At 44.5% G+C, this 12,501-nt stretch overlaps 1 protein-coding gene across 2 annotated transcripts in view; it reads left to right on the top strand.

Annotated features, from left to right (window-relative positions):
- LOC307137294 (vascular cell adhesion protein 1) overlaps positions 1–12,501 on the top strand; it is a 76,044-nt gene that overhangs the window by 59,946 nt on the left and 3,597 nt on the right. For both annotated transcript variants that reach the window (XM_079834873.1, XM_079834874.1), the window contains 6 exons: positions 6,022–6,288; positions 6,394–6,723; positions 7,313–7,555; positions 10,581–10,838; positions 10,943–11,272; positions 11,374–11,610. In XM_079834873.1, the coding sequence (XP_079690999.1) occupies positions 6,022–6,288; positions 6,394–6,723; positions 7,313–7,555; positions 10,581–10,838; positions 10,943–11,272; positions 11,374–11,610 (1,665 nt within the window). The remainder of the gene's footprint in view (positions 1–6,021; positions 6,289–6,393; positions 6,724–7,312; positions 7,556–10,580; positions 10,839–10,942; positions 11,273–11,373; positions 11,611–12,501) is intronic.

The raw sequence follows: 12,501 nt of genomic DNA on the forward strand, positions 1-12,501 counted from the left end.
CCGACCTGCTGTCCGTTCGTATCAGGACATGGTGGTGTTTTATGTACCGAAGGAAAGCTCTTAGCGATATCGTGACCGCTTTCATCTCTAGGCAGTTTATATGAAGGCTCTTCTCCGAGTCTGACCAGAGACCGGAGATCGGCCTGCCCTCGTGAAGGGCTCCCCAACCTAGGTTGGATGCATCTGTCGAGATAACTTTCCACTTCGTAACAGTGCCCAAACTCACGCCCGTCTTGTACCAGACGGGATTTTTCCAAGGAGCCAGAGCTAACACACAGCTGTGGTCTACCTTGATTTGTAATCGGCCCGAAAGCCATGCGTGAGCTGGAACGCGGCGATTCAGCCAGTGCTGTTGGGGGCGCATGTGCAACAGACCCAGTCTGAGAACTGGCGCCGCCGAGGCCATGAGACCCAACATCCTCTGAAAGTATTTGAGAGGAATGTGTGCACCGGACCTGAGGGAAACCGCTCGGTTCCGAACAGAGAGCGTGCGCTGTGACGTCAGCCGCGCGCTCATCTGCAGTGAGTCCAATACTGTTCCCAGAAACAAAACTTTCTGTGTGGGTGACAATAAACTCTTTGTCACGTTGATTCTGAGTCCCAAGCATTGTAAATGGTTGAGAAGCCAAGATCTGTGGTTTAATAACTGTATCTCTGACTGAGCTATTATGAGCCAGTCGTCGAGATAGTTGAGAATTCTCATTCCCCGAAGCCTCAGCGGGGTTAGCGCCGCTTCCATGCACTTTGTAAACGTGCGGGGAGCCAGAGATAGACCAAAAGGTAGCACCTTGTATTGGTATACTTTCCCCTCGAAGGCGAATCTCAAGAATGGCCTGTGATGGGAGGCTATTTGTATGTGGAAATAGGCATCCTCTAGATTCACAGTAAAAACCAATCTCCCGGGCGAATGTGCGCGAGGATTTGTTTCATTCTCAACATTCTGAACGGACGCTTCATAAGGGCTTTGTTCAGATGTCTGAGATCTAGGATGGGTCTGAGACCACCGTCCTTTTTTGGTACAAGGAAGTAACGGCTGTAAAAGCCCGACTCGCTCTGTGAGGGGTGTACGGCTTCCACTGCTCCCTTTATTAACAGTTTTGATATCTCGGTTCGAAGAACGTGCCTTTTGTCGCTTCTCACCGTTGTCTCTTCCACGGCGCGAAAGCGCGGTGGTCTGCGAGCAAACTGTAGCGAGTAACCTCGTTCTATTATGTTCAACACCCATTTCGAAATGCCGGGAATGGCCCGCCAGGCCTCGGCCTTCGAAGCCAGGGGCTGAATTAATCTGTGGGGCGAGTCGCTGAGTAACAGGGACTCGGTGGCCCGATAACTTTGCGCTAAGTTGGCGCTTATGAGGGAAATGTTTCCCACCGCCTGAGTGCAGGGGGCCGGGGGACATAGAATATTGGTGCTTGTGTACAGGCGAGCGCGTTTGAGTGCGGGCTCGTTGACTGTGAGAATAATGTTTCCAGCCACCTGAGTGCAGGGGGCTGGGGAACATGGGGGAGTGCTTGAGTGTAGGGGTACATCAGGGGTGTCCAAAGTCCGGCCCGCGGGCCAAATGCGGCCCGGGGATGAATTTCAAACGGCCCGCAGCTTGTCTATTAAAATATATTATACGCGGCCCGCCACGCAAAATTTACAAATCATGCAGTTTTACAATTTCAACACAAGGTGGCAGCACTACATTTTAGGCAAGGTGTTGTGGTAAATCGCGAGTGAGTGACAACAGTTATCGGAATGCCACCATGGCCACGTCAAAGAAACGCAAAGTTGATAAGGAGGGCCGTCGATTTAAAGAGCGCTGGAAAACTGATTTTTTTACAGAGATTCGTAATAATTGCGTTTGTCTAATTTGTCAAGAGACTGTCTCTGTTATGAAAGAGTATAATGTGAAGAGGCATTACGAGACAAAACATGCCAACTCCTATCAGATGTTCTCCGGCAGCGAACGAGAGGATAAAGTTAAACAACTGGAAGCCTCTCTAGTTTCCCAGCAGCGATTATTCATCAGGGAAAAAGAGTCCAAAGAAAACATCACCAAAGCAAGCTATGAGGTGGCAATCTTTATCGCTAAACATGGAAAACCTTTCTCTGAAGGCGAGTTTGTTCAAGAATGTGTTATGAAAATTGCTGAAAACATATGCCCAGTTTGCGAATGTTTGCCTGGCTCGCAACACTATTGTAAGGAGAATTGAAGAAATATCACCCGACATCAAAAGACAGGTGACTGAGCGTGGCAGTAATTTTGATAATTTTTCTTTGGCCTGTGATGAGAGCACTGATATTTCAGACACTGCCCAGCTGCTAATTTTTTTGAGAGGAATTGATGAGGACATGAACATCACAGAAGAATTGCTGGACCTCAAAAGTATCAAGAGTCAGACACGAGGTGTGGATTTACTGCGGTGCGTCTCCGAAGCTATTGATGATGCGAAACTGCCCTGGGAGAAATTATGCGGAATCGCTACTGATGGGGCGCCCGCTATGACTGGAGAAAGAAGTGGACTAGCTTCATTGCTATGCAACAAAGTGAGCGAGCAAGGGGGGAATGCCGTCAAACTCCATTGCTTAATTCACCAACAAGTACTGTGCGCCAAATGTCTGCAGTTTGATCATGTTGTGTCTCCGGTGGTGAAAGCCATTAACTTCATTCGTGCCAAAGCCCTGTATCACCGCCAGTTTCAACAGTTTCTCTCCGACATAGATGCGCAATATGGAGATGTAATTTACCACAATGATGTAAGGTGGCTCAGTCGGGGGAATGCACTGCAACGTTGTTTCTGTCTTAGGACTGAGATAGGGCAGTTTTTGAATGAAAAGGGTCATGCAATGAAAGAACTGTCAGACCCTAAGTGGCTGGCAGATCTAGCTTTTATAATTGACATTACCAAACACCTGAATGCATTAAACGTCAGCCTTCAAGGCTGAGGCTGGCGAGCTGAAGGCGGCGCCTTGGTGGGCTGGGCTGGTCCGGCTTTAGCGTGACGGCTAGTGGAGGAGCTGGAACGCTTAGGCAGGAAATGTCGCATTGCCTGCGAAGCCTTCTGTGCTTCAGTGAAGCGCTCCGTGAACCCAACCACGGCGGGACCAAATAATCCTGAAGGCGACATGGGCGCGTCCAGGAAAGCGGTCTTGTCCGCATCCTTCATCTCGGTTAGGTTAAGCCACAAATGGCGCTCCAACACCGTCAGGCTGGCCATGCATCTGCTGATCGCCTGAGCGTTGGCCTTGGTGGTGCGCAGGGCCAAGTCAGTGGCGCCGCGCAGATCCTTCAGAGCCTCGTTGTCAGGAACAGACTCATCCAGGGAACGGATGAGTTTGGCCTGGAAGACTTGAAGCACCGCCATGGAGTGTAGCGCTGACGCCGCCTGGCCGGCGGAGGCGAATGCTCGACCGGCGAGGCTGGACGTAGTGCGGCAGGCCTTGGAAGGGTGCACAGCCTTTGACTGCCATCCTCTGGCGGAGGGCGGGCAAAGGTGTACAGCGACGGCTTCCTCGAGGGGAGGAAGGGCTTGGTATCCTTTTTTCTTAGCGCCATCGACTACCGAGAGCGCTGGAGAAAAGGAGGATTTGGCGCGAGAAGAAAATGGCGCCTTCCACGACTTTGTTAGCTCCTCGTGGACTTCTGGGAAGAAGGGAGCGGGTCTTTGAGCGGTCGGTTGACGGCGGTTCTCGAAAAACCACTCATCCAGTCGGCTTCTCGTGGGCTCCTCGGGCTGAGACCAGTCAATGCCGAGGTCGTCCACGGCCTTGGTGAGCAAACGCATAAGCTCAGCGTCGACTGAGTTTATAACGGCGCTAGCCGTCCGCGTCGAAGTGGCGTGCTCCGAGGTGGCATCCGACCACCCGCTTCCGGATGCAGCAAGGGAAAGGCTGTCATCCTCTTCCTCCTCTGGTCCGCCGAAGGAAACAGCAGCAGCTGCCATGCGAGGGGAGCTGTGCTGTTCCTCGACGAACAACACGGGCAATGGCGAGGCACACGGGGACATGCCCGGCGTGTGCTCGTCAGAGCGCTCCGGTGGCCTCTGGTCGCGACGTTTTTTCTTCCGTGGCTCGAGAGGCTGGGAGCAAGGGAAGGGATCCGAGTCGAAGCTGGCGAGCCGAGCCCGAAGGGTCTGCAGCGTCAGCTCGTCGCACTCCGGGCAGCCACCCTGGTTGAGTGCAGCCTGCGTGTGGTCTCATCCGAGACATGACACGCAGATGATGTGCCGATCCTCGTCCGCGATAAAACCTCTGCACGAGGTGCAGGAACGAGACATTTGAAACAACGTCTCGGCTCTTTTTGGATGTGTAAAACACAGAAGGTATTTGAAAAGGATATAGTGCCGGATGGCGCAGCTGGAAGGCAGGCTGAAGGCGGAGAATCTGACGTCCTCAGGCTGCAGTGTTCCGCTGGGTGCGTGTCGATGGCAGGCTTCGATCCGGAGCTCAACGATTGCAAGTCGCTGAAGAAGAATTAATCTGACTAACCTTGCGAGAGTGGGTCTTATATACCCTTGGGTATGCAAATTCTGTTGCCCCTTATGGCGGGAATTTGGAAGGACCTGATTGGTCCGTCCCGCCCCACGGTCTTGCTATAGGTTGCTGCAGTTGCAGCGGCACAGCCAATCAGCACGCAGCTGCTTCCTGCTGAGAGTTGTGCAGCTGCACTGCGTATAAAAGGTATTTGTGGATAAAAATTTGCTTCAATATCTCGAGGAAAGGAATTCCCCCATAGCGTTTTATCAAAACGCAATACGAGAGTACTCTCGTAAGGGAACATCCGGCAGTGAGGCTGGAGGACTGGCAGTGGGGCTTTGTGGTGCCACACACAACATGACAGAAAAACTGTATGAATAGTACAGTTCATGCAGGTTAATGAAAAGAGGAGATCCTGGTCCATATTGTCACTGGTACTGTCTGAAAACAGCGATCATGAAGGTACCGGGTGGGATAGGGTGGGAATAGATAATTCCCCATTTATCAGCCAGTCCTCATCGTCTGTAGTTACTTCTTCTTTGTCCGCTGGTGTCGTGACCCTGGTCAGACTCATGTTGGAGCTTCACTTCTGGGGCGAGGGTCGGCTCTGTCCTCTTTCTCTCTGGCTGACGCGTCGCGACGGGTGGTAGCTCTCCGTCTGCAGGGGGCTCACACAAGAACCCTGCGGTTGATGGAGGTGATTCGGGCTCTGGGTCTGGCTGTGTTCTGGACCGGGACGCCACGATCTCCAGACACCGGATAAAAGCATCTCTCCAGCTCAGTCTAGTGGTGTCTGGGAGGTCCACAGGGTGATGGTAATTTGCCCCGAACAGAACAGTAACTTCAGGGTCTCATCATCATAAGAGCAGGTGATGGCGAGACGGAAAAACTCCTCCGAAAAGGATAAAAAGAGCCACGGCCGAAAACCTTGCTGCGTAATCCATATTAGGTCCGGTCATCTGTCACGGGTGTGTGCTGGCAGGAAGACGAAGACAGGCTAATACAGTTCCAAACGTAGTTTAATCACAGATAATCCAGAGACAGGCAATAGCACAACACACTTAACGGTGACAAATATGAAACAATACAGTATTTATATTAATACTTATAATATTAGTATTATTTTATAGGAATAAATGTGCATAATTTAGAGGTGAATATTGTCCAGTACAATGAAATTCCCCTCAAAATCCATGTTTTTATTAAACAAAAAGTATTATTGAAACAAAATATAGTACATACATTTAATAAAAATTTTTTTGCACTTATTGCCATCTGTCTGTGACAGCTGAGGATAGTCAAAAAGTTAAAAGACATTCCACTTTTTTTCATTCCACTGCCCTGCATCTCATGTTTCGAAGCACGTTCTGGTTTTATTGCTCACACTTTCCTAAGGAACGGCGTTTTATCACTTCTGTAAGCAATTGAATTTTAGCTTGACATCGCCAAATATGGACTTTTGCACAGTAATGTATAAATAGATGAGTGCCCTGATTTATGAACGATGCTGTTATTCTGTGATAGAAATTAATTTGTTTTAAATCTCATCCAATTCTGTAGACGGCAAATGTCCTGTTCAGCTCATCCCACAAAGAGTTGTTGTGAGATACAACAGTTCTGTTTCAGTCGACTGCAAAACTTACGTCCCACATGTAGGGATGGGATGGGAGGCCAGTGAGGGAGAAGTGCCTATGAATTCATCAGTCAGTCTGATCACATGGAGAGTGTCAAACCTGACAGAATGGGAAATACAGCCATTCTGCCACATAAACTTAAATGATCCAGATAATCCACAGTGTCTATCAGACCTCCCAGTGACTGTTTACAGTGAGTTTCTGTTATTTGATATTTTTATCTTTTCATCCTCAGAAATATCTAACGTATGTACATTCATGACTGCAGACATCAGAGTGTGTAAATCTTCCTCCACAGAGACTCCAGACAGTGTGTCCATCAGCACTGTGAATCACAATGGACCAATGATGGAGGGAAACCAGTATGAGCTCCAGTGTGACGTTCTCAATGTGGCTCCTGTTCAGAATCTCACTGTCAAATGGTACAAAGGACAGACTCTGGTGAATCAAATCACCTTCACTGGCACCATCAAGACTCCAGTCAATAAAACATCTAAACTCCTGATCCGTCCAGACAGAGCTGATGATGGGGCTCAGTACAGGTGTGAAGCAGAGCTGGAACTGGGAGAAGAAGGACCTCAACCTCCTCCTAAAGTCACATCAGATCCTCTCAGCATTACTGTATATTGTAAGTAAGATCCGTCAGCTTCTATGATTAATCTTTTAAGAACATCTGTTGTCCAAACCAGGCTTTTAGTGGTTGTAGCACTTACCATGTGACACAGGGGCTGCATCTGAAATCGCATACTTCCCTATATATAGTAGGTGAAAAACAGTTTATAACCCAAGAAGTATTTCTGAATTCACAGTACTCATAAAAGAGTAGGCAAAAAGCACCCGGCGAGATTCTGAAGTGTGCATACGATGGACACTTTACTATCCCAAGAGGCCATGGGAGAGGATTTGTGAATGGTAGTGAAGCGACATAACTGATGCTGGTCACATGATAGTAACATGGCGAATGTAGTCTGTACACACACACTCATACTATACAGAACTTTTTAGCGGTCATGAAGTAATTACTTGTTCAAAATAAGTACTTACTCAAAAGAGTATGCTATTTCAGACACAGCCAGTGTGTAACTTTTACTTGTTAAATTTCAAAATTTCAAAATTTGAGTAGTCTTGCTAGTTTTGTTACAAGATCAAAATATGAAATAACAAGAAATGCATGATGCAGTGCAGAAACAAACAGTTTTTTTTGCTCCATCCTGCAGTTAAACCGATCATCAATGAGACCAAACTGCCCTCCACAGTGCATGTGTTTCGAGGATATCCAGTGGGGCTTGTTTGTGAAGCCGAGGGAAACCCAAAACCAACAATCAGCTGGAATTTCAGCCCAAAGGATCCAATTTATAGTGAAACTCTTACTATAACAGATTCAACACCAGAGGATGTGTACTGCATTGCAAACAATTCTGTTGGCAACACCACCAGACATGTAAAAGTGTCCAAACAAGGTAACTAACATTTACATTTCATTTGACATTTAATCAAGTTAATTTAATTAAATGAAATTTATGTTTTTTAATTCATGCACCCTCATAAATTTAATAAAAGTAACTTTCTCTTCCTTTTGAAACAACATCTCTTCTCTGACAACGTTTTTTTGGGGGTTTTTTGGCATGAGAGCGGGGCAACCGGTCACAGACTGTTGGTTGAATGTCTGATTGACACACAAAAATAGGAAACACTTCAGTAGCCTCTAAGGCTGATGTGCCAATCTTTTTTGTGTGTGTGTCTGGTTTACTACCTTTGTGGGGACGTAATGGTTTTTATACTGTACAAACTGTATATTCTGTCCTCTTACAGTAAACCTACCCATCACACAAACCTCTGCATTTAATTTTTTTTAAATAATAATAATAATTATTCTGTATGATTTATAAGCTTGTTTCCACATAGAGACAGAGCGTATTTAGGCCACGCCCACACCGGGGGGGAAAACAATCCAACGCTCTCCATTGACTTTGCATTGCGTGAGGCTGCCTCATTGTCATTTCGGACTTATAACAAAAAACAGAACAATGTCTAAAAGCGGATATGTGACAAAGTGTACAGCAAACAAGCTAAACAACACAGAAATACGTTTTTATAAGCTGTCGACCCCAAAAAACGAGAGTTTAAGAAGATAAAAGTGGATACAGGCAATACGAAGTGAAGCTTCAGCTGAAGAATGGGGACATTTTGGGATCCTGACACTCAGTATACCTCAATATGTCTATGTGTGCAGTAAACACTGTCACTGTTAAGTCAAATATCCAAATGTCCGTTTTATATATTAGCTATATTTACTGTCGCTGATTATGTTCGTCGTAGTTCTCAGTGTAATATAACCCATCGCGCTGTCTAATGGCCTGAATCCACTTTTTTGTCCTTAAACACTCGTTTTTTTGGGTCAATAGCTTATAAAAACGTCTGGGTTTTTGCTTCTGGGTTTTGTTTAGCTTCTTTGCTGTACATTTTGTCACATATCAGCTTTTAGACATTGTTCAGTTTTTTGTTATAAGTCCGAAATGACAAAAAGGCGGCCTCCCGCAATGCAAAGTCAATGGAGACGGTTTGATTGTTTTCCCCCCGGTGGGCGTGGCCTTCAGATTATGACGCGTGTCGCTCTGTCTCTATGGGGACCTCAATTTATGGGGACTCATGGGGACTCATAAATTCTGTGTGCATTGAAGTTGAAGTCCCCACCGGGATAGAAAAAAAACATGAATACACATGCACACGCACACACGTACACGCACACACGTACACACACACACACACACACACACACACACACACACACACACACACACACACACACACACACACACACGTTTGTTTTTGTGAAATGTGAGGACATTCCATAGGCGTAATGGTTTTTATACCGTACAAACCGTATTTTCTATCCCCTTACACTGCCCCTGCCCCTAAACCTAGCCCTCACAGGAGACTGTGCAGTTCACTTTCTGTGAAAAAAAACTTGTTCTGTATGATTTATAAGCATTTTGAAACGTGAGGACATGGGTAACGTCCTCATATTTCACCCTCTTTTTGTAATACCTATGTCATACCCATGTCATTATGCACATTTGTGTCCTGATATTTCACAAAAACATGCCCACACACACACACACACACACACACACACACACACACACACACACACACACACACACACACACACACACACACACACACACACACACACACACACACACAAACATGGGCATTATTAGAAAAGGCTAAATGGAAAATAGTCTCACTTGTGATCAGACTGCCACAGGAAATGTATGGGAAATATGGAGAAAAAAAAAACAATCAACAAATTATTTACAATGAAGCCGTCTCTGATATTGTCAAAAGATAGGTTCAAGTGCAAAACATAAATAATTATGCCAGAAAATATGATTTTAAGCAACTAGGGATAGACCATATATACTGTATAGGGCAGGCATATTGTTGCACGATGGTATTACATATGATTTTCTTTGGTTCTCACATCAGATGGCACAAATCTTCCTTCAGTGCATTGGATATTGAAAACATTTGCTCTGTTTTTAACTTAATCACTTGAAGATCCTCCTTTATGCCCGTTGGGCCAGAATCCATTATCACTGAAGCATATAGGCTATTGATGGACTGTGATAGATTGAACTGTTAGAATTCACTTTTTTTTTTCCAGTTGACACTTATGAAAATATTTTGAATGAAGTAAGACCAGATCTAGTTTTAGAATTTTTACCTAAGATAAAATTAAAAAAACAATTTTATTCATTTTTTTTTTCTCTCTCCATGAATATAGCCGGATTAGTGTAAAACCATGTAGCCATGGCGTTAAACCATAAATAAACAAAACTTAATCACTGTAGGCTATTCATTGAAAATAATATAAAATAATAATATTGTCACAGGTGAGGGCAGGCAGGAAGACAAAGACAGGCTAATACAGTCCCAAACGTAGTTTAATCACAGATAATCCACAGACAGGCAATAGCACAACACACTTAACGGTGACAAATATGAAATAATACAGTATTTATATGAATACTTATAATATTAGTATTATTTTATAGGAATAAATGTGCATAATTTAGATGTGAATATTTTCCAGTACAATGAAATCCCCTCAAAATACAGGTTTTTACAAAAAGTATTATTGAAACAAAATATAGTACATACATTTAATTAAAAAAAATGTTGCACTTATTGCCGTCTGTCTGTGACAGCTGAGGATAGTCAAAAAGTTAAGACATCCCACTTTTTTTTCATTCCACTGCCCTGCATCTCATGTTTTTAAGCGCGTTCTGATTTTATTGCTCACACTTTCCTAAGGAACGGCGTTTTATCACTTCTGTAAGCAATTGAATTTAAGCTTGACATTGCCAAATATGGACTTTTGCACAGTAATGTATAAATAGATGAGTGCCCTGATTTATGAACGATGCTGTTATTCTGTGATAGAAATTAATTTGTTTTAAATCACATCCAATTCTGTAGACGGCGATTGTCCTGTTCAGCTCATCCCACAAAGAGTTGTTGTGAGATACAACAGTTCTGTTTCAGCCGACTGCAAAACTTACGTCCCACATGTAGGGATGGGATGGGAGGCCAGTGAGGGAGCAGTGGGTATGAATCCATCAGTCAGTCTGATCACATGGAGAGTGTCAAACCTGACAGAATGGGACATAAAGCCATCCTGCTTCATAAACTACAATGATGACCAGTGTCTATCAGACCTCCCAGTGACTCTTTACAGTGAGTTTCTGTTATTGATATTTTTATATTTTCATCCTCAGAAATATCTAAAGTGTGCACATTCATGACTGCAGATATCAGAGTGTGCAAATCTTCCTCCACAGAGACTCCAGACAGTGTGTCCATCAGCACTGTGAATCACAACGGACCAATGATGGAGGGAAACCAGTATGAGCTCCAGTGTGATGTTCTCAATGTGGCTCCTGTTCAGTATCTCACTGTCAAATGGTACAAAGGACAAACTCTGGTGAATCAAACCACCTTCACTGACACCATCAAGACTCCAGTCAGTAAAACATCTAAACTCCTGATGCGTCCAGACAGAGCTGATGATGGGGCTCAGTACAGGTGTGAAGCAGAGCTGCAACTGGGAGAAGAAGGACCTCAACCTCCTCCTAAAGTCTCATCAGATCCTCTCAACATTACTGTATATTGTTAGTGAGCAAAATATTGTTTTTGTCTCTATTCTCCACATGTAAAGAAGCTAGAAATGTTCTTAAAATACAAACTGACAAGTATGTTCTTTCTTTTTCAGATAAGCCACAAATTAAACATTGTCAGGACTGGTTTCCAACGACAGGGACCTCATTGGTTTCATATACAAATTCATCTTCTCTTGTGGGTAACCCTCGTCCAAACATCTCTTGGAGACGCAAGTCATCACTAGTCAATGCTTCTATACTTCTCAACACAAATGACTCTGACCAATATGAAATCACTGCCAGTAATGAACTTGGTGACTCCAAGTGTATCCTAAACATCACAGTACAGTGTAAGTATGAGAGTTCTTCTGTATTAACGGGATAGTTCACCCCCAAAAAGTCAGCATTTTAAGTTGCTCCAAACCTGGATGAATGTCTTTCTTCTGCTGAACACAAAGGAAGATATTTGGAAGAATGTTTGTAACCGAGCAGATCTCAGCAGCAATTGACTGCCATAGTACCCCCAAATTTGGTAGTCAATTTGACTGCCGAGATCTCCTCGGTTACAAACATTCTTCCAAATATCTTCCTTTGTGTTCAGCAGAACTAAGAAATGTATACAGGTTTGGAACAACTTGAGGGTGACAGGATTTAAATTTTTGGGGGAACTATCCATTTAAAACCTGATGTTTTGTGTCTCTGATGCCGCGTTCCAGGCAACCCGTAACCCGTGTTTTTCCAACCTTCTTCCGGTGAAAAAGCACTGGAACGGCAGTCAAACCTGTGACTTCCCACCCGTGAACTCGTACTAGACCGATGTACTCCCAGTTACTCGCTCTGACGTCACCTAGCCCGCGAAACAACAATGGCAGCCCCAACGGATGCGGTGTTTATGAAACAAATATACAAGTAACGTAAAATAAAAGGTATAACAGCTTCTCTTGCCGTATGCCGTTTTTGCGAGCTTTTGCGAGGAGCATTGGTGGAGGAAGTACTGAATCTCAGTACTTAAGTAAAAGTACAAATACCCAGAGATATATTTACTTTAGTAAAAGTAGAAGTACCACAATGACAACCCTACTTAAGTAAAAAGTACCTGATTTTAAATGCACTTTAAGTATTAAAAGTAAAAGTACTTGCATTACAATTTATTCTCTTAATGTCTACTCTAATAATAAAAAAAGGCATTTTTTGGGGTTAATACAATTCTGGTTATCATGGTGACCTGCAGAGTTAAATAT

This window comes from Gobio gobio, assembly GCF_949357685.1.
Source record: "Gobio gobio genome assembly, chromosome: 1".
In the NCBI taxonomy this organism is placed as follows: domain Eukaryota; kingdom Metazoa; phylum Chordata; class Actinopteri; order Cypriniformes; family Gobionidae; genus Gobio; species Gobio gobio.